The 25,665-nt window shown below is 41.4% G+C and overlaps 1 protein-coding gene across 1 annotated transcript in view; it reads left to right on the top strand.

Moving 5' to 3' along the window:
- The window catches only part of RGS6 (regulator of G protein signaling 6), a 575,553-nt gene that overhangs the window by 370,838 nt on the left and 179,050 nt on the right, over nucleotides 1-25,665 (top strand). Inside the window, 1 exon segment of the mRNA XM_060139971.1 lies at nucleotides 19,881-19,980. Coding sequence (XP_059995954.1) covers nucleotides 19,881-19,980 — 100 coding nt within the window.

The following is a 25,665-nucleotide window of genomic DNA, read 5'->3' as shown; positions in this document are numbered from 1 at the left end:
AGCATTAGTTAACATTACTCCAGCCCAAGTAGACATTAGCCAGCCCAAGTAGAAGAGAGAAAGAAATAATCATAGAAATTGGAATCAGGAGTTAAGGTTATGATTATATGCAGATGATATATTATATACTGTTAAACACAGAGAATCATGGAAAAAATGTTATAAACAATAAGGAAACTCATTAAGGTGATGGAGTATAAAAATACTACTACTAAAAACCTTCCAATACAAACAGAAATTGGTTAGAAAATATAACTGAAAAGATCCCATTTACAATTGAGAAAAATTTAACAAGAAATGTGCCAAATAAAACATTTTAATGCTACTGAGGAGAATAAAAGATGATTTAAGCAAATGCAAAGAGATACCCTATTTAACCTAAAGATGTCTTAGCTAAACTAAACTAGTGCAATCAAACACTAATAGGTGTTCTGAGAAGACAGGATGATTCTAAATCTCAAGTACAAATAAGCACAGCCTGAGAAATTGACAAAGAAAACTAAGAGTGGGGATTAGCTTTTCACATATTTTACAAAATACATTGTAAAGCTACAGAAGTTAAAAAAACTGATTGACAGATAGATAGATATATAGACACAGTACCATACCTGCATAACCAGGAAGCCCAATGGAAGATTGTTTAGAAATAAACCAGACTACATGTGATAGATGACGTGTTACCTATCAATGGAAAAAAAAGATAATCTATTAAAAACTGCTACTGAAACAATTGGATACCTTTTTGGAAAAAAATAAAGCTGGATTCCATCCTCAAAACCTACACCAAAAGCAATGTCAGATGACTCAGATATTTAAATATAAAAAAGAAAATCATGAAGGCACTATAAAAAAAATGGAAAAATTTTATTAGCCTGTTTTGGGGAAGACCTTTCTATTTTAGACACAAAATGCGAAAACCATAAGTTAAAATATTAATAAATTCTATCTACTATAAAAAATTGCTGTGTTGAAGAAAACACCATAAACAAAATAAAAAAGTGACTTACTGAGAAAAATAATTTGCAAAGGACTTCTCTTCTTAACATATTAAAAATGCTAGTTTACAATTCTGTATTGTATACTTAAATATTTGTCAAGAGGGTAGATCTCATGTTAGGTGTTCTTAACACACACACACACACACACATGCATACACACATGAAAAGAATAGAAACGAATAGAAGAATAAAAGGAAGCAGGAGGAAACTTTTGGAGGTGATGATTTATTAATTTCATGGTGATGATAGTTTCACAGTTCAGAGGCATATCTCCAAACTCATCAAATTATATACATTAAATATGGCTAGTTTTTTGTATATCAATTATACCTCAAAAAAGCTGGGTTTTTTTTAATAGAATTAAAAGGACAATGAATGAAGTTGGTACTTCCCAAAAAGAAATACTCATGATGGAAACAGTTGAGAAATGCCTAATCCCATTCAAAAGAAGAGAACTGTACATTAAGACTACAGAAACTGCCAGTTTCCCAAAAACCTACCAGATTTCAGATTGATGCGGATCAAAAAGCTTAGTTACATATTGTTGGTGACACTAGGGAAGTAAGGTGCCCTCATAGATTTTTGGTGGGACCATGAATTGTTACAATGTTTATTCAGAACAAATTGCCAAATATTTACCAAAATATAATTTGCATGTATCTTCTGACTAAGAAATTCCACCTCTAGGGGTTTACCTTACATTGCACCTGTGTGCAGTTGTGTGTACATGCACTTGTATGAAATGAGGTATGTATAAGAATAGTCATCGCCACGTTGTTAAGAGCAAAAGATCATCAATTGAATGGTGATCAATATAGACTCATTACCACAAAGATCCGGTCAACCTATACAAAGGAATCCTATATTCTTTATGAGTATGTTTTCTGAGAAAAACAAAGTGATGACAGTACTACAGGGTAAGACACCACTGCTGTAAAATAATGATAATAGTAATAATGATTATTATATATAAAGTGTATGCTTACATATGGATAAAAAACATCCCTGAAAGCATACCCATGAACCTGATAACAGTGAATGCCTTGGAGAGGGGACTTGAGTGACCTGGGGTCTGTGTTGAGAAGCAGACTTACTTTCTAATGTGCCCCTTTTCTATCTGTTAAATTTCGTATCCTGTATATGTGTTACCTGTTCAAAAGGTTAATCAACTTAATTTAAATCCCAATGCAAATCCTACGGTCTCCTGTCTTCACCTTGAGCAAATCATACCCTACTTTCCCTCTCTGTGGAGCAGGGATGATCACAGTACTCCCTCCCAGGTTGCGATCAGAGCTATGTGAGATAATCATGGGAACGCAGACTGCACAGAGCCTACCGATTACATGTAGTTGTTTAGTAAATGCCCTCCACCTCTTTCCCCTGAGAATTAAAGTAAGTTGCAGTAATTTCACTATTATTGGGCTTTGCTGTGTTTTAAATTTTCTCTGTAATACACAAATGGCTTAAACATACGGCTTCCTTAGGCACAATTAAGTAAGAGGGAGAGCAGTATACATCACCAGTCAGGCATTCTTTCCCACTGTAAAAGTAACACTTTTTATTTAAGAGCCAAATCTAGGTGTTAACCAGTCCTTGGCACCACTAGAATAAGGTTGAAGGACTAAAGCTGCCAAACACAATTATGCACTGGCCTTGGGTTTCAGATACCTGGGTTCAAACCCTGCCTCCATCACTCCTGACTGCCACTTGGGGGCCGTTTATCGCTGGAGATGTTTTGTTACTTCTCTGCCCTTCCATAGCATCACTTTAAAATGGGAACAACCACCGCGCAGATGTACTGTCTGGATTAAAGTCAGTCTGTCTAGAAAAGCACCCGATACATACCAGGCACTCAACAAATATTTTTGGAAGAGTATTAAACAGCTACTATGTGCAAGGACCAAGAAATGGTTCCTACCTTCAGAATCCTTACACATGAATATGGAGGAGGAAACCATGACTCAAATGACTGCAGGCCCAAGCCATTTAGTGGTAGAAAATGAATTGAAGAGGGTAAACATGACTGATAAAGAGTTACCACCAGTGAACCGGTGGCCACGTGGACTAACTGTAGCCAGAATACCAAGGAAGAGTAAAACCAGCATCAGAGGCCAATACATCAAACTTGTAAGTGGAGGAAAGACTCCTTCCTGCATGGTGAAGTATAAACTTCTTGATGGTATCACACAATTTGTGTTCTCCACAGCAGCAGACATAGCAGGTGTGCTGTAAACATTAGTGCAGGACCAATACTGTAGGTGCAAATGTTTCTCCAGCATCAGGAGCCTTTCCAGGATCTGCCGTCAGGCTCCCTATCCCAGATGATGGTTTTAAACCTTCCAGTCCACTTCCCCCCAGTTACCAGTCTTTGTTCAGGACTGGTATTAATGCATTACCAGCCCTGGACAATCCATTAAATGCATGTATTAAATGCCTACCATGTGCGTGGAACACACAGCCAGTGGGTGTTCGGGTGGCCCCGCAGAAGGAACTGCACTTCTGTCCTTGCTTGGCACGTCTGTAATTTCAGTGCACCTTTCCGTGTTCTCCTCTGTAAGGGGTCGACGTAAATAAGGAGGAATGTTTGGGAGCCTTTGGGAATCCCTCAGGCCAGCAGCACTCTCAGCATCATGAACTGGGGAGATGGGGCACCCAAGGCGGGTGAATACCCTCTTAGCATATTTTCCCCTCTCATGCCAGGGAGTTTGTTGGCAGGTTGAAAACTCAAGGCTTCTGCCATATTTTTCTCTGAGTTTGATTCATCTGCAAGGGCATTAACTTTTCATATGCCTCAGCTGAGTGGGATTTTAAAACCCGTGTTAGTGACAGGATATCTAATTTCTCATCCACAGGGCCCACATCTAAACTTAATATGCTTGCTTGTCAGAAGGAATTCCAGACCCTCTCGCAGCAGCCTTGCATGGGACCTAGAGACCCCTGACCAGATGGGGGTGATGGGTTCCATCTCAGCTTTCAACTGAACACCTGCAAGAATTTTTTCTTCTGAGATGACATGTAAAAGTTTTTGGTGTGTCCCGTCTTCCCAGATGACATTCGAGTTTCCATCAGTCCACATGCTTTCCAAGGCCCGTGTTCAGTCATGGAGCGGGGCTTCCGCTGCCCTCGATTAATCAATTTCTCATAGACGATGCAGACAGGCTGCTGGCCCAGGCCAGCAAGGGCTTTCAGCTGAGACCATCTGGAGGGTGACTCTGGAGAAGGCAGCCAACAGGCCCAGGAATCTGCTAGACACAGAGAGGAGGCTGCCTGGCCAAAAGCAAAGATCAGGAAGACTCAAGGGGGGGGGGGGTATAGGTCCACCTGTTACGTGCACCTGTGCTGTCTTGCTGTGGGAAACCGCCAGAGGCTGAAAGCCACCCTGTTGTTCAAGAAAATTGAGCTGTTTGCCCATGGACTTTGAAGACTTTCCTAGCTGAGTGTAGCAGTGTGTCAGAGAAGTGACCAGGCATTCCGATTTTATTTGCAAACGAGGAATATACATGAGGCCAACAGGCTGTATTGAGGGGTCTGTTAATGTCCTCTGCTTGGTGAGATAGGCCTGCCTAGCAAAGTCGTTACTGGAGAGGGCTGGATAGGATGAAGTCATCCCTGGAGACAATTGTCTGGGAGGACAGACTACAGAGCTGCATTTCCACTTGGTGTCCTCCAGGGGCTGCCTGACCTGGGGCTTCAAGCGTCCTTTCAGACCAAGGCTCCAAGGTCAAGGGTGGTCTGCCCTTTTCTTTTGTTCTCATTCTTTCTCTGTCTCCTTTCTACTCACTCTTTCTCCTTCCTTTTCTTCGATGGCTTCTGGCACTCTCTTTGGAGCAGAGCACAAGCTGTACACCCACTGGCCTTGAGAACCTCTCTTTAGGGCTACTCACCCATCCCTAACCCTGGCAGAGGAGAGAAAAGGGCAGTGTGTCCAATTTATCACTGTAACAAATACCCAATTTTGTTTTTCTCCATGGGCTCTCCAGATGAATGCTTCTTTTACAGTTGGTGTTTGCAACATTTTCTTCCTTAGAGAAAAATGCCGTTTGCAGATGTGAAATTATTCTGATTGTCTAATCGCTGTTGCATTCCTCGGCAAGGCAGAGTTAAATGATGCATGAAATCACCTGTCAGCCCCCGTTAGATGGGGCTGTGTTTACATACCCAGAGGCGGCCTGTGAATTATTTAAGGAAAGGGGCTCTTGGCTCTGCATCCGGCTAGACACGGTTCAGCCCGAGTTACTTTGGAGGTGCCGTTTGTGGCCCCAGCTTCCACTTGGCTGTGGAAACCGTCTGACAGACACTGCGGGCTGCTGCCAGCACCAGCTCTCCTTGAGAACGACCTGAACTTAGCTCCTACAAGGTCCAGATGGCTTGCAAACTACAGAGGAGCTTTGCAGAGTCCCGAAAACTTCTCCAAAGAAGGAAGTTGGCAATGTTTCAGTCCGGGTGGTAGGTTCGCCCTGACACTGTGGACTCAAGGATTATTGTTGGGGTTTCAGAGAGTCCATTTAATAACACCACCAGTCCCCATCTGGATTTGGAACCAATGCGAGAGGGAAAGAGAGAGGAGTAGAGGCAGGTGAAGTTCAAAATAGCACCTGTATTACTGAATGACCTGTCAGAGAACATGGGGGACAATGGCACTGGACATCCTATGAACCCCAGGATGGACGCACACTTCCTCACCTGGTGCAGGAAGCCATAAGCCTCACTCCGTGGGGCAGGATCCTGGCGCCTTTGACCCTGGGGCAGGGAGCAGAGATGAGCCATATTTTCTGTAAGTACCAGGCTCCCAAGAAGTAGCAGCCAGGGACCAGTTTTGTGGCCCATACGGTCGGCCCTCCGTGTCAGTGGACTTCTGTTCTAGGTTGGTTGAACCCACGGATATGGAGAGCTGACCGTATACAGCTTTTTCACGTAAAGGACTTCAGCCTCCTCAGATTTTGCTATCCGTGGGGGTCCTGGAGCCAGTCCCGTGTAAATACTGAGGGATTATTGTACCCATCTTTCAGGTAAGTTTCTCCCTCTCCCAGGAGAAGAGAGAGAGGGTAGAGGCTGTGGCAAAAGACAGAGGCATCTGGAGGGGAGCCTTCGCCTGGGAACACAGCATTCCTTGCATGTCCTAAGGGGACGGGTCAAGCTGAAGATTTGGAGGAAGGAGATTATATAGAGCTGGAGAGGATTTTGGAAGCCATGAAATGCTTTTATTTGCAGAAGGAAACTGAGGCACAGGCTCACCCATGGTTATACAGCTCGCTAGGAGCAAGGCTGAGTTCTGCATGGCCCCCTCCTGTGGGGGGCCATCAGTGCAGAACAGCTGATGGATGGCACAGCAGAGGGCTCTTCACCCCAGAACCTCACCATGGAGGCCCACACTGCCTCTTGGTCCATGGGGGTTCCACCCATTGTGGGTCTCAGACCCCAGTCCCACCCCCATCACATCTATCCCCCCCCCCAGAATGGGATAGGCATAGAGGATGCACAGTCATCTTCTATTCGTAGCAAATTATAATTTACTTTATTATCATGAAATTGAGTCAAATAAAGGTCTTTGCTGATGCTTTGCCCTTGAGCTTTTTCAACTCTGAACAGACAGTTGGGAATATAACCAGCTCTTGCCTGAGCCATAGGGCAGCTCCGGGGGAGGCAAAGGAAAGGAGGGGACCTAACTGGTATGTCATTGGGAGGATGCTGTTGCCTCCCAGTTGGATGGGGATCATTGTCACGCCTGCTTCTGCAGATGCTCAGACTTCTAGGCAGCTCTGTGGCTTCTTTCTGTCCTCCGGACACAGTCCCCGCTGCTTCATTTACCTCACTGATAATTCCCACTGTCAAAATCATATTTCTCCCGGCCACTCACTGTGTTGCTTGATTTGTACACTGTCTTTTGCTGGTGTCAGGGGCTAAAACTGCAGACTGCTTTGGCTTGGGCTCCCATAGAGCAGCCACGCCCTGTGCTAGAGACCCAGGAAAGGGCCCTTCCCAACGTGCCTTGTGACCATGGGGAGGCGACACCTTTGCCATCATACTCCCTGAGGGCTCTCGTGCTCTCCCCGCCAGAGAAGGCACTGAAAGCTAAACACACACACACACACACACACACACACACACACACACACACACACACCAGATTTCTACTCCCATCAAATCTTGGCACCCCAGAATGACCTACATGTGGGCAAAGGCTTTTTATCTGTCAGAACTCATTGTCAGATGGAAGTTTTCTCTCTCTCTCTCCGCTGCACACACATTATCACAAATGCAGGTACCATTTTCTCTCCTTGCCAGTCCCCGCCCCTAAACCCTCCCCCCCTCCCCCACACCCCAGGCTCTTGAATGCCCCAGGAGAATGTCTGAGACCAGCATGTAATTGGTGTCCAAAAGGAGGCCCCTGGGGGACAAAAAGGACATTTTCTAGGGCACTCACCCATATATTTTTTTAATATTTAATTGAAGTACAGTTGATTTACCATGTTGTATTAGCAGGTATACAGCAAAGTGATTCAGATTCTTTTTCAGATTCTTTTCCCATATTACAGAACACTGAGTAGAGTTCCCTGTACTACACAGTAGGTCCTTATTGATTATCTGTTTTATATATAGTAGTGTGTATATGTTAATCCCAAACTCCTAATTTATCCCTCCCCACCCATGTTTCCCCTTTGGTAACCATAAGTTTCTTTTCTGTGTCTGAGTCTATTTCTGTTTTGTAAATAAGTTCATTTGTATCAATTTTTTAGATTCCACATATAAGTGATATCATATGATATTTGTCTTTCTCTGGCTTACTTCACTTAGTACGATAATCTCTAGGTCCATCCATGTTGTTGCACAAGACATGATTTCATTTTTTTTATGGCCACTCACCCATATTTTTAATGGTGCTGTCCTTCCCCATAAGGCCCAATGTGGGAAAGCCCTCCAGCCATGCCAGAGCCCACCTGCCCTGAGGCTCAGGCTGAACCCCTCTTCTCTCCAGGGCAATGGGGCCTAGGAGCTGGGCCAAGAACGCCTCCTCCCAGCTCTTGAAAGAGCGTCCACGTACGGCTCATTTGAACCCTGCACTAACCTGGAGCCGCAGGCAGGGCACAGAGGTGAAGGCCTCACAGTAGGCAAGTCGGGGAGTGTTTCTCCTTCCCTACTCCTCCACCCCTCGCCTTGGAATCATCATTCACCTTGAAGGCAGAAGGGAAGACGCCTGGTCTGGATTGGCCTGGAAACACCCAGAAATCCAAATAGAACCCACAGAGGCACTTGGATTTCAGGAAAATGAGGGATGTCTGTCTTAAACGTTCTCTGCAAAAGTGTGTTCCATGATGGAGCTCACCTAGCTCATTTATAAGGAGACTGAGAGCCTCAGAGAGGGCGTGATTTCCTTGTGACAAAGCAAGGGTAAGAACCACATGCAAAAAAGCCACTCTGAAGGCTTTTTGAGATAAGAACTTCACCTCCCTGCCCGCCCCACCCACCCAATTAAGCATCTCCCCACCCTCCCGGACACTCTCCCCCTGCGGCCTGGCAATCTCAGGCTTCCCCTGGCTCTAGAGGGGCCTTGCATCCCACCCCCACCCAACCCCTTCCACCCGCAGCCCCTCACCCGGGCCTACCCACCTTAGAATTCAAGCCTCAGACTCCACCCCTCCTCCTACACCCCCAGCTCCCCCTGTCCCCAGCCATTTAGGGTGACGCTGCTCTATGGGTTTTTTTCTGGTGAGAGTTAGCTCATCTGATGGACTAACACTTTCTGGGAGGCCACAGGTAATAGGTTAATAGGTTTCCATTCCAAGCTGACTTAGTTGCATTTTAAGAACTGAAAGTGAATCCAAGGGACCAGGGCCTTGGCTCAAGAAGTGCTTCTAGAGCTTGCCAGTGGCAGATCAGAATAGTTTTTTAAGGAACCTCCATACTGTTCTCCATAGTGGCTGTATCAATTTACATTCCCACCAACAGTGCAAGAGGGTTCCCTTTTCTCCATACCCGCTCCAGCATTTATGGTTTGTAGATTTTTTGAGGATGGCCATTCTGACTAGTGTGAGGTGATACCTCACTGTAGTTTTGATTTGCATTTCTCTAATGATTGATGATGTTGAGCATCCTTCCATGTGTTTGTTGGCAATCTGTGTATCTTCTTTGGAGAAATGTCTATTTAGGTCTTCTGCCCATGTTTGGATTGGGTTGTTTGTTTTTTTGATATTGAGCTGCATGAGCTGCTTGTATATTTTGGAGATTAATCCTTTGCAGTTGCTTCGTTTGCAAATATTTTCTCCCATTCTGAGGGTTGTCTTTTCATCTTGTTTGTGTTTTCCTTTGCTGTGCAAAAGCTTTTAAGTTTCATTAGGTGCCATTTGTTTATTTTTGTTTTTATTTCCATTTCTCTAGGAGGCGGGTCCAAAAGGATCTTGCTGTGATTTATGTCATAGAGTGTTCTGCCTATGTTTTCCTCTAAGAGTTTTATAGTGTCTGGCCTTACATTTAGGTCTTTAATCCATTTTGAGTTTATTTTTGTGTATGGTGTTACGGAGTGTTCTAATTTCATTCTTGTACATGTAGCTGTCCAGTTTTTCCCAGCACCATTTATTGAAGAGGCTCTCTTTTTTCCATTGTATATTCTTGCCTCCTTTATCAAAGATAAGGTGACCGTATGTGCATGGGTTTATCTCTGGGCTTTCTATCCTGTTCCATGGATTGATATTTCTGTTTCTATGCCAGTACCATACTGTCTTGATTACTGTAGATTTGTAGTATAGTCTGAAGTCAGGGAGCCTGATTCCTCCAGATCTGTTTTTCTTTCTCAAGATTGCTTTGGCTATTTGGGGTCTTTTGTGTTTCCATAAAACTTGTGAAAATTTTTGTTCTAGTTCTGTGAAAAATGCCATTGGTAGTTTGATAGGGATTGCACTGAATCTGTAGATTGCTTTGGGTAGTATAGTCATTTTCACAATGTTGATTCTTCCAATCCAAGAACATGGTATATCTCTCCATCTGTTTGTATCATCTTTAATTTCTTTCATCAGTGTCTTATGATTTTCTGCATACAGGTCTTCTGTCTCCTTACTAGGTTTATTCCTAGGTATTTTATTCTTTTTGTTGCAGTGGTAAATGGGAGTGTTTCCTGAATTTCTCTTTCAGATTTTTCATCATTAGTGTATAGGAATGCAAGAGATTTCTGTGCATTAATTTTGTATCCTGCTACTTTACCAAATTCATTTATTAGCTCTAGTAGTTTTCTGGTAGCATCTTTAGGATTCTCTATGTATAATATCATATCATCTGTAAACAGTGACAGTTTTACGTCTTCTTTTCTGATTTGGGTTCCTTTAATTTCTTTTTCTTCCCTGTTTGCCGTGGCTGAAACTTCCAAAACTATGTTGAATAATAGTGGTGAGAGTGGACAACCTTGTCTTGTTCCTTATCTTAGTGGAAATGGTCTCAGTTTTTCACCATTGAGAATGATGTTGGCTGTGGGTTTGTCATATATGGCCTTTATTATGTTGAGGTGAGTTCCCTCTATGCCTACTTTCTGGAGGGTTTTTATCATAAATAGGTGTTGAATTTTATCAAAAGCTTTCTCTGCATCTATTGAGATGATCATATGGTTTTTCTCCTTCAATTTGTTAATATGGTGCATCACATTGATTTGTGTATATTGAAGTATCCTTGCATTCCTGGGATAAACCCCACTTGATCATGGTATACGATCCTTTTAATGTGCTGTTGGATTGTGTTTGCTAGTATTTTGTTGAGGATATTTGCATCTATGTTCATTAGTGATATTGGCCAGTAGTTTTCTCTTTTTTGTGACATCTTTGCCTGCTTTTGGTATCAGGGTGATGGTGGCCTTGTAGAATAAGTCTGGGAGTGTTCCTGCCTCTGCTATATTTTGGAAGAATTTGAGAAGGATAGGTGTTAACTCTTCTCTAAAGGTTTGATAGAGTTCGCCTGTGAAGACATCTGGTCCTGGGCTTTTGTTTGTTGGAAGATTTTTAATCACAGTTTCAATTTCAGTGCTTGTGATTGGTCTGTTTATATTTTCTGTTTAAACAGATTGGTCTGTTTATCTATTTCTTCCTGGTTCAGTCTTGGAAGGTTGAGCTTTTCTAAGAATTTGTCCATTTCTTCCAGGTTGTCCATTTTATTGGCATATAGTTGCTTGTAGTAATCTCATGATCCTTTGTATTTCTTCAGTGGCAGCTGGTACTTCTCCTGTTTCATTTTTAATTCTATTGATTTGAGTCTTCTCCCTGTTTTTCTTGATGAGTCTGGCTAGTGGTTTATCAATTTTGTTTATCTTCTCAAAGAACCAGCTTTTAGTTTTATTGATCTTTGTTATTGTTTCCTTCATTTCTTTTTCATTTATTTCTGATCTGATCTTTATGATTTCTTTCCTTTTGCTAACTTTTGGGTTTTTTTGTTCTTCTTTCTCTAATTGCTTTAGGTGTAAGGTTAGGTTGTTTAGTTGAGATGTTTCTTGTTTCTTGAGATAGGATTGTATTGCTATAAACTTCCCTCTTAGAACTGCTTTTGCTGCATCCCATAGGTTTGGGGTCATCGTGTTTTCATTGTCATTTGTTTCTAGGTATTTTTTGATTTCCTCTTTGATTTCTTCAGTGATCTCTTGGTTATTTAGTAACGTTTTGTTTAGCCCCCATGTGTTTTTTACGTTTTTTTCCCGGTAATTGATTTCTGATCTCATAGCATTGTGGTCAGAAAAGATGCTTGATAGGATTTCAGTTTTCTTAAATTTACTGAGGCTTGATTTGTGACCCAAGATGTGATCTATCCTGGAGAATGTTCCATGTACACTTGAGAAGAAAGTGTAATCTGCTATTTTTGGATGGAATTTCCTCTAAATATCAATTAAATCTATCTGATCTATTGTGTCATTTAAAACTTGTGTTTCTTTATTAATTTTCTGTTTGGTTGATCTGTCCACTGGTGTAAGTGAGGTGTTAAAGTCCCCCACTATTATTCTGTTACTGTTGATTTCCTCTTTTATAGCTGTTAGCAGTTGCCTTATGTATTGAGGTTCTCCTATGTTGGGTCCATGTATATTTATAATTGTTATATCTTCTTCTTGGATTGGTTCCTTGATCATTATGTAATGTCCTTCCTTGTCTCTTGTAACATTCTTTATTTTAAAGTCTATCTTCTCTGATACGAGTATTGCTACTCCAGCTTTCTTTTAATTTCCATTTGAATGGAATATCTTTTTCCATCCCCTCACTTTCAGTCTGTATGTGTCCCTAGGTCTGAAGTGGGTCTCTTGTAGACAGCATATATATGGGTCTTGTTTTTGTGTCCATTCAGCAACCCTGTCTTTTGGTTGGAGCATTTAATACATTCACCTTTAAGGTAATTATTGATATGTATGTTCCTATTACCATTTTCTTAATTGTTATGGGTTTGTTTTTGTAGGTCCTTTTCTTCTCTTGTGTTTCCCATTTAGAGAAGTTCCTTTAGCATTTGTTGTAGAGCTGGTTTGGTGGTGCTGAAATCTCTTAGCTTTTGCTTGTCTGTAAAGCTTTTGATTTCTCTGTTGAATCTGAATGAGATCCTTGCCAGGTAGAGTAATCTTGGTTGTAGGTTCTTCCCTTTCATCACTTTAAATATATCATGCCACTCCCTTCTGGCTTGTAGAGTTTCTGCTGAGAAATCAGCTGTTAACCTTATGGGAGTTCCCTTGTATGTTATTTGTCATTTTTCCCTTGTTGCTTTCAATAATTTTTCTTTGTCTTTAATTTTTGTCAGTTTGATTACTATGTGTCTCAGCGTGTTTCTCCTTGGGTTTATCCTTTATGGGACTCTCTGCGCTTCCTGGACTTGAGTGGCTATTTCCTTTCCCATGTTAGGGAAGTTTTCGACTATAATCTCTTCAAATATTTTCTCAGGCCCTTTCTCTCTCTCTTCTCCTTCTGGAAGCCCTATAATGCGAATGTTGTTGCATTTAACGTTGTCCCAGAGGTCTCTTAGGCTGTCTTCATTTCTTTACATTCTTTTTTCTTTATTCTGTTCCACGGCAGTGAATTCCACCATTCTGTCTTCCAGGTCATTTATCCGTTCTTCTGCCTCAGTTATTCTGCTATTGATTCCTTCTAGTGAAGTTTTCATTTCAGTCATTGTATTGTTCATCTCTGTTTGTTTGTTCTTTAATTCTTCTAAGTCTTTGTTAAATATTTCTTGCATCTTCTTGATCTTTGCTGCCATTCTTTTTCTGAGGTCCTGGATCATCTTCACTATCATTATTCTGAATTATTTTTCTGGAAGGTTGCCTATCTCTACTTCATTTCGTTGTTTTTCTGGGGTTTTATCTTGTTCCTTCATCTGGTACATAGCCCTCTGCCTTTTCATCTTGTCTATCTCTCTGTGAATGTGGATTTTTTTCCACAGGCTGTAGGATTGTAGTTCTTCTTGCTTCTGCTGTCTCCCCTCTGGTGGATGAGGCTATCTCTTGTGACAATATTTTTATATTACTTTATAAGTTTACCTGCAAACTCCGGAACTCCACACTCCAGAGGCCCTCCTTTTCACGTTCTGCCTCTCCCCTTCCGCACCATGTATCTTTTTAAATTATAGTTTTATCCAGATATATGCCCAGGGGTAGGATTGCAAGATCATATGGTAGCTCTATTTTTAGTTTTTTAAGGAACCTCCATAATGCTCTGAGTTTGGATTTTTTAAAACTTTCCGTCAAAAGCATTCTAGGCTGATACAGTGATTCAAAAGTAAGTTTAACTGAATACAAATTAGCAGGCATTGCAATCATTGTCATAGCACAAGGAATCTCAAAAGTCTGCTCCTGACATTGAAATCAGTCTTTTGAATGGGATGGAGGAAAAGGGCAGAAGTCTTGATGGTTCCCCCTCTGAGGGTCTCTGAAAGTGTATTCCTTAGTGTTTCTAGCTTCTTTGGAACTCATACTTGGCTCTGCTGTCTCCAACACAGCCTACATCCCTGAGTCTTTCTGAAATTTATTAGTCCATGATGAAGAGGAACAGATTCTCTCTTTTACCTACTTTTTGTAACCATAGAAACTAAATCGGTGCCTGGCACTTTGTAGATGCTCATTAAATGTCCACTAAACCAGTAGGTGAAGCTGAGGACATTTAAATGTTGAGAATAGCAGTGTGCGGTGTTTTTAAAAATAAAAGTGAGAAATGGCCTGATCTTATGGAACACATATGGGACAGACCATACTCAGTGAAGCATGCCCATTTTGGATTAAGAAATATGATTATCATTTACCAGCTCTGATTCCTGCTTCTGGGCTGATAAGATGTGTCCAAAGATTCATTTTCACTCATTCGCAGACACCAAAGCAGAAGGGGTTTTTAAAGAATGCAGGAGCTGAAGTAACAGTCATTAGTAGCTAGAAATAGGCAACTGATTGCTAAGTCAATATGAAATGCTTCAATAAAAAAGACCTTCATGCCTGAGGCATACTCTGCCTTCTTTGCTGAAGTCGTGGTGGACTTTTTTTTTAATAATGGCAACATAGTTTGCCTATTCTTGATGTTTTCTAATCTTCCACTGAGGAAAGATTGGAGGAGCTAAATAAATTAGTTATCAGATAATTAATTTACACAAACAAAACTAATATTGGCCCTTAGTCATTGCTGTTAGGCATGCCATCTATCCAAACAGAGATGGAGCTGGGCAAGAAACGCCAGTATCAAGGCCTCTTTGGATCATGTCTCTGTCTGACTTCTGATGCCATCTGTCTGAAATGATTTCTAAAAACATCAAAACTCCCTGGTCCTGCCCAGCACCTTTCCCCCACCTTGCACTGCTCAGCACTGGGAAGCGTTCTGCATGGTTCCACCTGACAGACGGGCAGAATGGTGACCCAGGGGCCTGATTGCTGGTCCTATTCCTTCCTTGCAGACACAGCTTTGCATTTGTCAAGTTAGAGGAGTCTCTCATGTTTTAGAAATAGAAATCTTAGTTTAGCAACCAGAGCTATCGCTGTAGAGATGAGGGAAGTGAAGTCCAGAGAGGTTAAGTAACTTGTCCAAGGTCAACACAGCAAAACAGTGAAGCTGAGGCTGGCATTTCTCTCGGGCCTCAGACCAGTGTTCTTCCTACTGTCCTTCTGTGGCTTCAGTTTGTAAAGGGAGGATTGCTTCTCCCCACTCCTCTCTTATACCCCATGGCTCTTGCAGTGAATTATGTCTACTGTCCTCATAATATTCCTCATTTCAAAGAAAACCCACTCTATGGTACAGTGCTTTCCACTTTTCCTGCTGTTTAGAAGGATGTTTTACCTGCCTGTCAGTGCTGAGCTCTGAGCTCCTTAGAGAAGGGCATTTGGTTGTTGTGAGCCATCCAGGCAGAACTGGCCGAGCTGGCCACGTGGTTTCTCCGCATCACTTGGCTGTCAGATAAGGGCCACCTGCTTATTGATTGGCACAGTGTAACTTAGGTCCAACATGCTCCCTGATGACACAGAACTTCAGGGAATTGATGTTGCTCTTCCTCAGGAACAAAAGGTACCAGAAGTTAGATGGAACTGAACAGTCAAGAAAACAAAAGTATATACCTCCCATCTCCCCATTCCCAACCCAGGAGCTGTGATCTGCCAATAGAGGATAAGTCCAACCAAGCCCCTGGGACAAAGAGAGAAAATGCTGAGCAACCAGACATCAACAGTCATTGGGCCAAAATAAACCTTGAGATGGTTGAGAATCTGATTATCTGGATCAATTTCTCTTTTTTCTCCTTTATCCTCTTAGGACTGAACTAAACGTTCCCTTTAATGCAAACAGTATTAAGTGCCTTGTGTCTAAAAAGTATGTTGGCAGGCACTGGTTGAGGATAAGAGATGAACCTTAGATTTGATAGACAGAGCTTGGGCATTGGAGACAGGAAGACTTGGGTAAGAATCCTGGCTTTGCCACTTAATAGCTGTGTGTCCTTGGATAAATGACTTAACCTTTCTGAGCCTTAATTTCAATATCTTTGTTAAATAAATTTTAAGACTGAGAAAAGTATCAGATAATTGATTTAAAATACCTAGGACAGTATTGATCATAACATAGATGTTCTGAAAATGTTTGTCATTATAATTTATATAAGCTCCTGGGAGCCCACTTTTGATCTTTTGGTAGGTCTGTACTCTTAGCATTTCTCCGGAAACCATGAAAAAATTTCAGAGACAGTATTATTAGCTGATGTCACAGTGGACCATGCTATGGAATCAAACTCAGGTATCACAAATTTGCCTGACATAATATTGGTAGAATACACCCTAAGAATTTTTAAGCACATGGTGAATGGTGTAGATGGAATTTCTGCATTCTTTAAAGGGGTTGGATTCTAGGATGCCCTACCTCTAAGGTTTATTGATTCTTATTATTTGTTGTGGCTTCATCAGTTTTGACACATGCATTTTTTTTCAGAGCCCTGTGTATCAGTCAGCTAGAGCCACAATTTTTCTGCATAGCAAATCACTCCAAACTCAGTGGCATACAACAAGAAACATGCGTTTCTCGCTCATGAGTCTGCAGGTCAGCTGAGTTTTGACTGTCTAGCTATGGGTTGGGTCCCTTCTGCTCTAGATGTCTCTCACCTTCCTTGGAACAACAACTATCTGATGCAGGAGGGCCAGGGAAGGGGGTAAGCATCACCATCCAGGTGCATTGAAAGCCTCTGCTCACATCACATTCAATAACATCCCATTAGCCAGGCAAGTCACATGGCTAAGCCCCAAAGTCAAGAAGCAGACTTTCCACCCACCATGAGGCCAGAACAAGGATCTGGGTGTCTATTAATTCTGGGAAGGAGTCAAGAACTGGGGATCAATGAAACATTTTTCTACACCTCTGATGCTGTAAACTATTGCTAGAACGTTATCCCCTTTCTGGTCATTTAAGGAGATTGTCCTTTGGATCTAGCTGTAACCTCTGACGAGTGATCTACCTCTTGGTACATTGTGGGCCAACATAAGAGGATAGGTCTTCTTCTTTAGTAGACAGGTCCTTTTAAGATTCAATGGTGTGATAAAGCAACTAAACAGAGCAGAGGAAAAAACAATCATGGAGATGTCCTCTGTCAGTTTTTAAATCCAGTCCACATCAGAACAGACTGGAACCTTTACCAACTAATGTCAAGTCAGGGGTCTAACTGAATTGAAATATTGGCTTTCCTCCAATTCCCAGTGATTTTCTGGCCATTTCTTAAAAAGCAGCAATGTAACTGATACTTCTGGTTTCACATAGCACACTAGATCAAAAGCATAGATTACTTTGAAAATCTGATCATTTTTCTAGGAATAACTCTCCTTAACTATCAATAAGTAATAAATACTCAAACTACTGTGAATCGTTGAGTTGAGTTTAGAGGACAAAAGGTGGGGCTCTAGCTGAGACTATTAACAAGAATGTGGATGAAATTCCTCCTTATCCTGTCATCTAACAGAATACAGGTCTTCAGAGAATGACCCTTTTTCCTGGTGTGATATATTCAACCACTGCCTAAGGGCAGGGAGCTTAAGATTGCTTCTCACTACCAGTTCTTCTCTGGGAAACCAAGAAATATCCAGGGGAGAATGGTCTTCCTGCTTGGCTGCTCCTCTGAGACTCTTACTGGGTGACAGAGCACCCCAGGGTTTAGAAGCCTGATCTCTGGGATATGTGGCTGGGTTCAAGCTCAGATCCACCGCTGGGTAGCTGTGTGACCTTGGGAAGGTGGTTTAATCTCTGTGCTGTCACTGATGCTGCTCACAGATGGTCCTCTCCCCTCTCTTCCTGGCACCCAGAAGACTGGACCCCCTGGTTCCTTTGTGGTTGGGTGGTGACTCGTCCTGTCCAAAGAAATGTGATATTATTATAGTAACGTCTGGGCTATAACATGCAACAACTCATGCAAGAGTCTCCAGAATTCTCTCTTGTCTCTCTAACACAATGAGCAACAACATTCAAGACGGTGGCTACTCCGTCAGCCTCGGTCCCAGCGTAACTACACTGAACAGAGTCCTCCTGGTGATCTCCGATAGACTTGTAGCATGAGAGAAAAATAAACTTGGTTACATTAAACCATTGTGATTTCGAGGGTTATTTGTTACCACAGCTTAACTTAGTCTACCCTGATGGATACACCTCACTAAATCTCAGCTTCTTTATCTGAAAATGGGGATAATAGTGGAATCTAGGCTATGAAGTAATCATGGGAATTAAATAGGATAATATATCTATAGTCCTTAGAATCGTACCTACATAATACATTCTTAATATATTTTGGCTATTATATATTATCATTATTATTATGTTATATCTTATGCTAACTTTGTCTCTAACAAGTTACCTATTTCTTTCAAATAAGTTGTTAGTCGTGATTTGAGAAACTTACTCACAAATTGCTATACTAGTACATTAGACTAGGTGAACTCCAGCTTTAAATGTCTAGACTTAAAATTATGTGACTTGGGCTTCCCTAGTGGCGCAGTGGTTGAGCGTCCGCCTGCCGATGCAGGGGACACAGGTTCGTGCCCCAGTCCGGGAAGATCCCGCATGCCGCGGAGCGGCTGGGCCGGTGAGCCATGGCCGCTGAGCCTGCACGTCTGGAGCCTGTGCTCCGCAACGGGAGAGGCCACAACAGTGAGAGGCCCGCGTCCCGCAAAAAAAAAAATTATGTGACTCTACTCTGGAAGCACTCAGAGAATCCATCCTGGTGTTTCAAATACATTCTGTTGCTCAGGGGAACAAAATATGTGATAAAACTAAGCACTATCTTCTTCCCTTTTCCAGTTGCCCTTCCCTACCACTCAACAAACAAAAAGATCTATGTCCTTTTTACAGTTTGCTCTGTATCCTATTCCGAAGATTTCTGCCCAGGAAATTGCATCTGGCTTGTAAATTCTCAGCTACAGATTGGTTTCCCAGTTTAGGCACCTACCTCCTTGGTAGTCCATCTCCTCTCTCTGTTCTGTTTTCAGTCTATGTACACAGTATCTTGTCTCGTCAATACAATTTCACCCGGCTCCAAGCCGTAGCCCACCATGGTCTTTCTCATGATAGTGTGGTCTTCTCTAGTCCAAAAGGAGAGGATCCTGTTCTTTTTTTTTTTTTTGGTACGCAGGCCTCTCACTGTTGTGGCCTCTCCCATTGCGGAGCACAGGCTCCGGACGCGCAGGCTCAGTGGCCATGGCTCACGGGCCCAGCCGCTCCGTGGCATGTGGGATCTTCCCAGACCAGGGCACGAACCCGTGTCCCCTGCATCGGCAGGCGGACTCTCAACCACTGTGCCACCAGGGAAGCCCGAGGATCCTGTTCTTGTTCCATCTTAGTCCTGGCTAAAGATGACACCCCTCGTGCCACCACTCACAGCCGTGACACTTGTCCTCCAACTTCTCCAGATCAGCATTTTCCATATCTTGATTTATACTCTTTTATTTTTTCCCCTGTGTGACTCTGGCTGAATCCTTCTCTGGTCCCAGAGGCAGCCCTGCCTATACTTCTAACAGCAGTATGTTAATATGTTAGGTTAAACTATAGGAAATTGCCATTTTTAGGTTGAATGTGGCAACTTCATATGGTTCAACCTATATATAAACCCAATTCAGGAAAGAGGAGGAATTTCGTCACATACATATTGAATTGCATGTTGGATCCAATCCTATCAAGAATTTCTTTCTCCTTACTTGCTGAACTGGGAGCAAGTGGTGGTTCTTACAGACCGTGCTTTATGCTATTATATATAACCCCCTGGCCTCCCTCTCCCCAGCACTTGGCCCATAGCAGATCCTGCTACTAAGTTTACTGGCTGAGGCAGAGGCTTTTCCTAATATCTCTTATTGGCATCCATGTGCCCACATTTTGGCTGTTTATAAAGGTACTGTTTACTATTACTTTGTGAGATACAATAACACTTCTTTGCTTTCCTCTCTTTCAGATTGAAGACATCATTACAAAGATGCAAGATGACAAGACAGGTGGTGTGCCTATCAGAACAGTCAAGAGCTTTCTCTCCAAGATCCCCAGTGTTGTCACAGGTAAATGTTCTCCTTACAAGATGTTGATGGCAACAAGGAAGTGTCACTGAAGTGTTGTGTAGCTTTGACTGTGACCTGGGAGGTGTCTAATAGTTTGTGAATAGCAAAGATGATATGTTCACTGTGCTTCTTATATAAAGTCAAGCTCTGATCCTGGTTTCTAGGAAGAAGCTACTGTTTGCCAGTCATTAAGAATGGTCTAACCATGACCAGCCTATGGTTGAGGCTTCTGGAAAGAAACAAACTCCTTAATAAACTGGCTAGCCCATCAGCCATTTGGCCTATGGGGTGTACACAAGCGCAGAAATATTAAAGAAATTATTTTAGTTTTAAACAAGCTTTAAAAAAAGTCTTATGGGTCTTCACTGGTGGCGCAGGGGTTGAGAGTCCGCCTGCTGATGCAGGGGACACGGTTTGTGCCCCAGTCCGGGAAGATCCCACATGCCGCGGAGCGGCTGGGCCCGTGAGCCATGGCCGCTGAGCCTGCGCGTCCGGAGCCTGTGCTCCGCAACGGGAGAGGCCACAACAGTGAGAGGCCCGTGTACCACAAAAAAAAAAAAAAAAAAAAAAAAAAAAAAAGTCTTATATTCAAATTCTACTAAATGCTTTAAAGTGTTTTAACTCATTGTACTTGAACTCTTGAAAGAAGTGGTTTTAAAATGTTTTTCTGCATTACTTTGGGGTTTTTGTGTGTTTTCTGTGCTCAAATATCTCTTTAAAAATTGTTAATTGTGAAATCTATCAAACACATCCATATAGTTTCAAGAAGAATAGAACAGGTCACATGTACCACCATGCCGCTTCATAAAGAACACATCCTCGGTACCTTAGATCCTCTAGGGAATATAGTGGATGGCATCTACCTCCTTTTCCACCAGAGGGACCACTATCTACTTTTATATTAAGCAAATTGTTGCTTTTCCTCACAATCTTTCCACATAGGTGTGTATCCTTTACTATCCAAACCAATAACCAAATAAATTAAGATAAAATTTTAGATGATTCCCTAACTATCAAAATCTAGCTATTTGCTTTCCCATTTGGGGGAAACAAAAGGACTAAGTTTCTACTGCACACCAATAGAATGGCTAAAATAAAAATGCTGACAATACCAAGTGTCAGTGAGGTTATGGAGCAACTGGAACTCTCATATGCTGTTGGTGGGAAGGTAAAATGATGCAGCTACTCTGGAAGTTTCTTACAAAGTTAAACATATCCTTACCATGTGACCCAGCAATCCCACTCCTAGGTACTTATCCAAGAGAAATGAAAACTTACCTTCAGACAAAAACTTGTCAATATTCGTAGAAACTTTATTCATCATCTCTAAAGACTGGAAACAACCCAAATGTCCTTCAGTGGGTGAATGAATAAACAGACTGTGGTACATCCATATCCAGCAATAAAAAGGAGACAACTATCGATGTATGTACCAACTCGGATTAATCTCGAAGTCATTTGTCTGAATGAAAAAAATCCATCTCAGAAGGTTAGATACTATATGAATCCATTTGTAGGACATTCTAAAAAATAAATAAACCAAAAAAAAATAACTATAGTGATAGAGAATGGATCAATAGTTGCCAGGGATTGGGAGTTGGGGGAGTTTGGGAGTGACATAACAGTTCTGTATTCTGATTGGGTTAGTGGTGGTGACATGAGTCTATACATAGGTCAAGATTCATAGAACAGCACACCAAAAAAAAAAAAAGAGTCAATATACTATATGTTACTTTAAAAAATAAATGTACTCAGTTGAGATACCCGTAAGTATCCCAACTTATTATTCAGACTGTCACTGTCTGAACTCAAGTACTAAGTAGATTTGGATAATGAAAGATGCTTGCATTCTTAGTATCTCTCATTCTGAAATGTATATAAATGGAATTATACCCTAATATTGGCTAGTATATATTATATTTTTTCACTCATTTCTGGATTTTGCTTGATAAAATGTTGTTCAGGATTTTGTATCTATTTTCATGGGCAAGATTGGTCTGTTGGTTTTCTTATTTACCCTGCTTGCTGGTTTTGGTACCAAATTTATGCTAGTTTCAGTACCAAATTTATGCTAGTTTCATAAGATGAACAATGGCATATATCTCTTTCATTGACATTGTGGTGTTCTCTGAAAAATAATTTTACCTTTAGTCTAGCTTTCAGGTGTTTATTTCAATTATCCTATTTTTATTTATTAAAGTTCCATCTGGTTCTTCTTTCAGTATACCTGGTCATTCATTCAACAAATATTTACTGGGTATTTACCATCTTCTAAGCATTGTTGGGCACTGGGGATTCAGAAGTAAATGAAACAGGTCAGAATTTCTGCTCTCATGGAATTTAGATTCTAGTAGAGGAGATAACAAAATAAATAAGTAAAATTTGCAGAATTTCCATAGTGATAAAGACCAATGAAGAAAATAAGTATGAAAAGGGGATAGGAGTGTTAAAATTTTGGAACTAGTGGCCAAGCAAGAACTTCCTGAGAAGGTAACATTTGAGTAAAGATGGATGGAGATGAGGGGTTGCATTATGTGGATATTGAGGGAACAAACATTCCCGAAAGCCAGTGCTAAAACTCCAAGGCAGGCATGTTCCTGGTGTTTTCAGGAACTAAGAAGCGGGAAATAGAATAGAGTGAAGAAAAGAAAGGTTAATAGAGATGAAGTCAGAGTGATAATGGTGAGCTAGATCGTGTAGCGTCTTGGTCATTATAAGGCCCCCGGAGGAGTTTGAGCATGGGGTGACATGCTCTGACTTATATTTCAACAGGATCACTCTATTGCCTTGTATGTACTCTGGGGAGTTGGGAGGTTAAGCACCAGATAGGAGGCTATTGTAAAAATGGTGACTCAGACTAGGCTGTCAGCATTAGAGATACGTGAAGTGGTCAGATTCCAATTCAAGCTTAAAGGCAGAATAGTATTTGCGGATAGATCTGATGTAGAATATGAGAGAAAGAAAGGAATTGATGATGACTCCACACTTTCAGGCTTGAGTGACTAGAAGAAAAGAGTTGCGGGTTTCCCTGGTGGCGCAGTGTTTGAGAGTCTGCCTGACGATGCAGGGGACCCGGGTTCGTGCCCCAGTCCGGGAAGATCCCACATGCCGCCGAGCGGCTGGGCCCGTGAGCCATGGCCACTGAGCCTGCACATCCGGAGCCTGTGCTCCACAACAGTGAGAGGCCCGTGTACTGCAAAAAAAAAGACTGTGAATGGGGCAGGGGGGTTGTTTGTTTGTTTAGCTGAAGTATAAGAAATCAAAAAATTTATTTTTATTTTTTAATTGAAGTACAGTTGATTTACAATGTTGTGTTACCTTCAGGTGTACAGCAAAGTGATTCAGTTATACATATATATTATTTTATTATTATTACAAAATATTGAGTTATTACAAAATATTGAGTTCCCTATGCTATACAGTAGGTCCTTGTTGGTTATTTATTTTATATACAGTAGTGTGTATATGTTAATCTCAAACTCCTAATTTATCTCTCCCTGCCCTTTCCCCTTTAGTAACCATAAGTTTGTTTTCAATGTCTGTGGGTCTATTTCTGTTTTGTAGATAAGTTCATTTGTATCATTTTTTTTTAGATTCCACATGTAAGCAATATTATATGATATTTGTCTTTCTCTGTCTGGCTTACTTCACTTTGTATGATAATCACTGGGTCCATCCATGATGCTGCAAATGATTATATCATTCTTTTTTATGGCTGAGTAATACTCCATTGTATATGTATGTGTATGTGTGTGTGTGTGTGTGTGTGTGTGTATATATATATATATATATATATATATATATATATACACCATATCTTCTTTATCCATTCATCTGTCAGTGGACACTTAGGTTACTTCCATGTCTTGACAATTGTAAATAGTGCTGCAGTGAGTATTGGGGTGTATGTATCTTTTTGAGTTATAGTTTTATCCAGATATATGCCCAGGAGTAGGATTGCAGGATCATATGGTAACTCTATTTTTAGTTTTTTAAGGAACCTCCATACTGTTCTCCATAGTGGCTGCACCAATTTACATTCCCACCAGCAGTATAGGAGGGTTCCTTTTACTTCACACCCTATCTAGCATTTATTATTTGTAGACTTTTTGATGATGGCCATTTTGCCCAGTGTGAGGTGATACCTCATTGTAGTTTTGATTTTCATTTTTCTAATAATTAGTGATGTTGAGCATCTTTGCATGTGCCTCGTGGCCATATGTATGTCTTCTTTGGAGAAACGCCTATTCAGATTTTCTGCACATTTTTTGCTTGGGTTGTTTCTTATTTTGATATTGAGTGGTATGAGCTGTTTGTGTATTTTGGAAATTAATCCCTTGTCAGTTGCATCATTTGCAAATATTTTCTCCATTCAGTAGGTTGTCTTTTCATTTTGTTTTATGGTTTCCTTTGCTGTGCAAAAGCTTTTAAGTTTAATTAGGTACCATTTGTTTATTTTTGTTTTTATTTCCATTATTCTAGGAGATGGAGCCAAAAAGATATTGCTGCAATTTACATCAGAGTGTTCTGCCTTTGTTTTCTTCTAGGAGTTTTACAATATCTGGTCTTACATTTAGGTCTTTAATCCATTTTGAGTTTATTTTTGTATATGGTGTTAGAGAACGTCCTAATTTCATTCTTTTACATGTAGCTGTTCAGTTTTCCCAGTACCACTTATTGAAGAGACTGTCTTTTCTCCATTGTATATCCTTGCCTGCTTTGTTGTAGATTAATTGACCATAAGTGCATGGGCTTATTTCTGGGCTTTCTAACCTGCTCCATCTATATGTCTGTTTTTGCAAAAACTTAATTTTTAGACATGTCACATTTTAGGGACCTATTATACATTCAACTGGAAATAACAAGTAGGCACTTGGGTTTGTGGATCTAGATTTTTCAGGGAGAGTCTGAGCTGGGACATAAGTCATCAGCGTATGGATGGTATTTAAAGCCATGGAATTAATGAGCTCACCAAGGGAGTGAGTGTAGGTAGAAAACATAGTCCAAGTCCTAAAACTTGGGATACTCTAGTATATGGAGGACATGGAGAAAAGAAGAAATCAGCAAAGCAAATTGAGAAAGAGTAGCTGGAGACAAGAAATATCAGGAGGATATATGGTTTCTTGGAAGCCACATTTTCTAGAAAGTATTTCAAGGAAGAGTAGAGTTGATCTACTATATCAGATGTAACTGATAGGTAAGATAAGGACTGAGAATCGACCACTGAATTTAGCAACATTGACTGCACTGCTGACCTTGATAAATTCGTGTTCCGTGAAGCATTGAGAGCAAAAAGCCTTACTGGAGTGGGTTCAAGTCAGAATGGGAGGAGAGTGAGTTGAGGTAGTGAATATTACTAGCCTTCGTAGGAGTTTTCCTTAAAAGAAAGAAGTGCAGTAGTATCTAAATGGGTAAATGAGATTAGAATATGTAGGTTTTTTAATTAATATGAAAGTCACAGTATGTTTGTATGATGATGAGACTGATTCAGTAAAGAGGAAAAGGGGCTTCCCTGGTGGCGCAGTGGTTGGGAGTCCGCCTGCCGATGCAGGGGACACGGGTTCATGCCCCGGTCCGGGAAGATCCCACATGCCGCGGAGCGGCTGGGCCCGTGAGCCATGGCCGCTGAGCCTGCGCGTCCGGAGCCTGTGCTCCGCAACGGGAGAGGCCACAGTGGTGAGAGGC

The sequence above is a fragment of the Lagenorhynchus albirostris genome, chromosome 1, assembly GCF_949774975.1.
Source record: "Lagenorhynchus albirostris chromosome 1, mLagAlb1.1, whole genome shotgun sequence".
NCBI lineage: Eukaryota > Metazoa > Chordata > Mammalia > Artiodactyla > Delphinidae > Lagenorhynchus > Lagenorhynchus albirostris.
The sequence above is the reverse complement of the archived record's forward strand: the minus strand, read 5'-3'. Positions and strand labels throughout refer to the sequence as shown.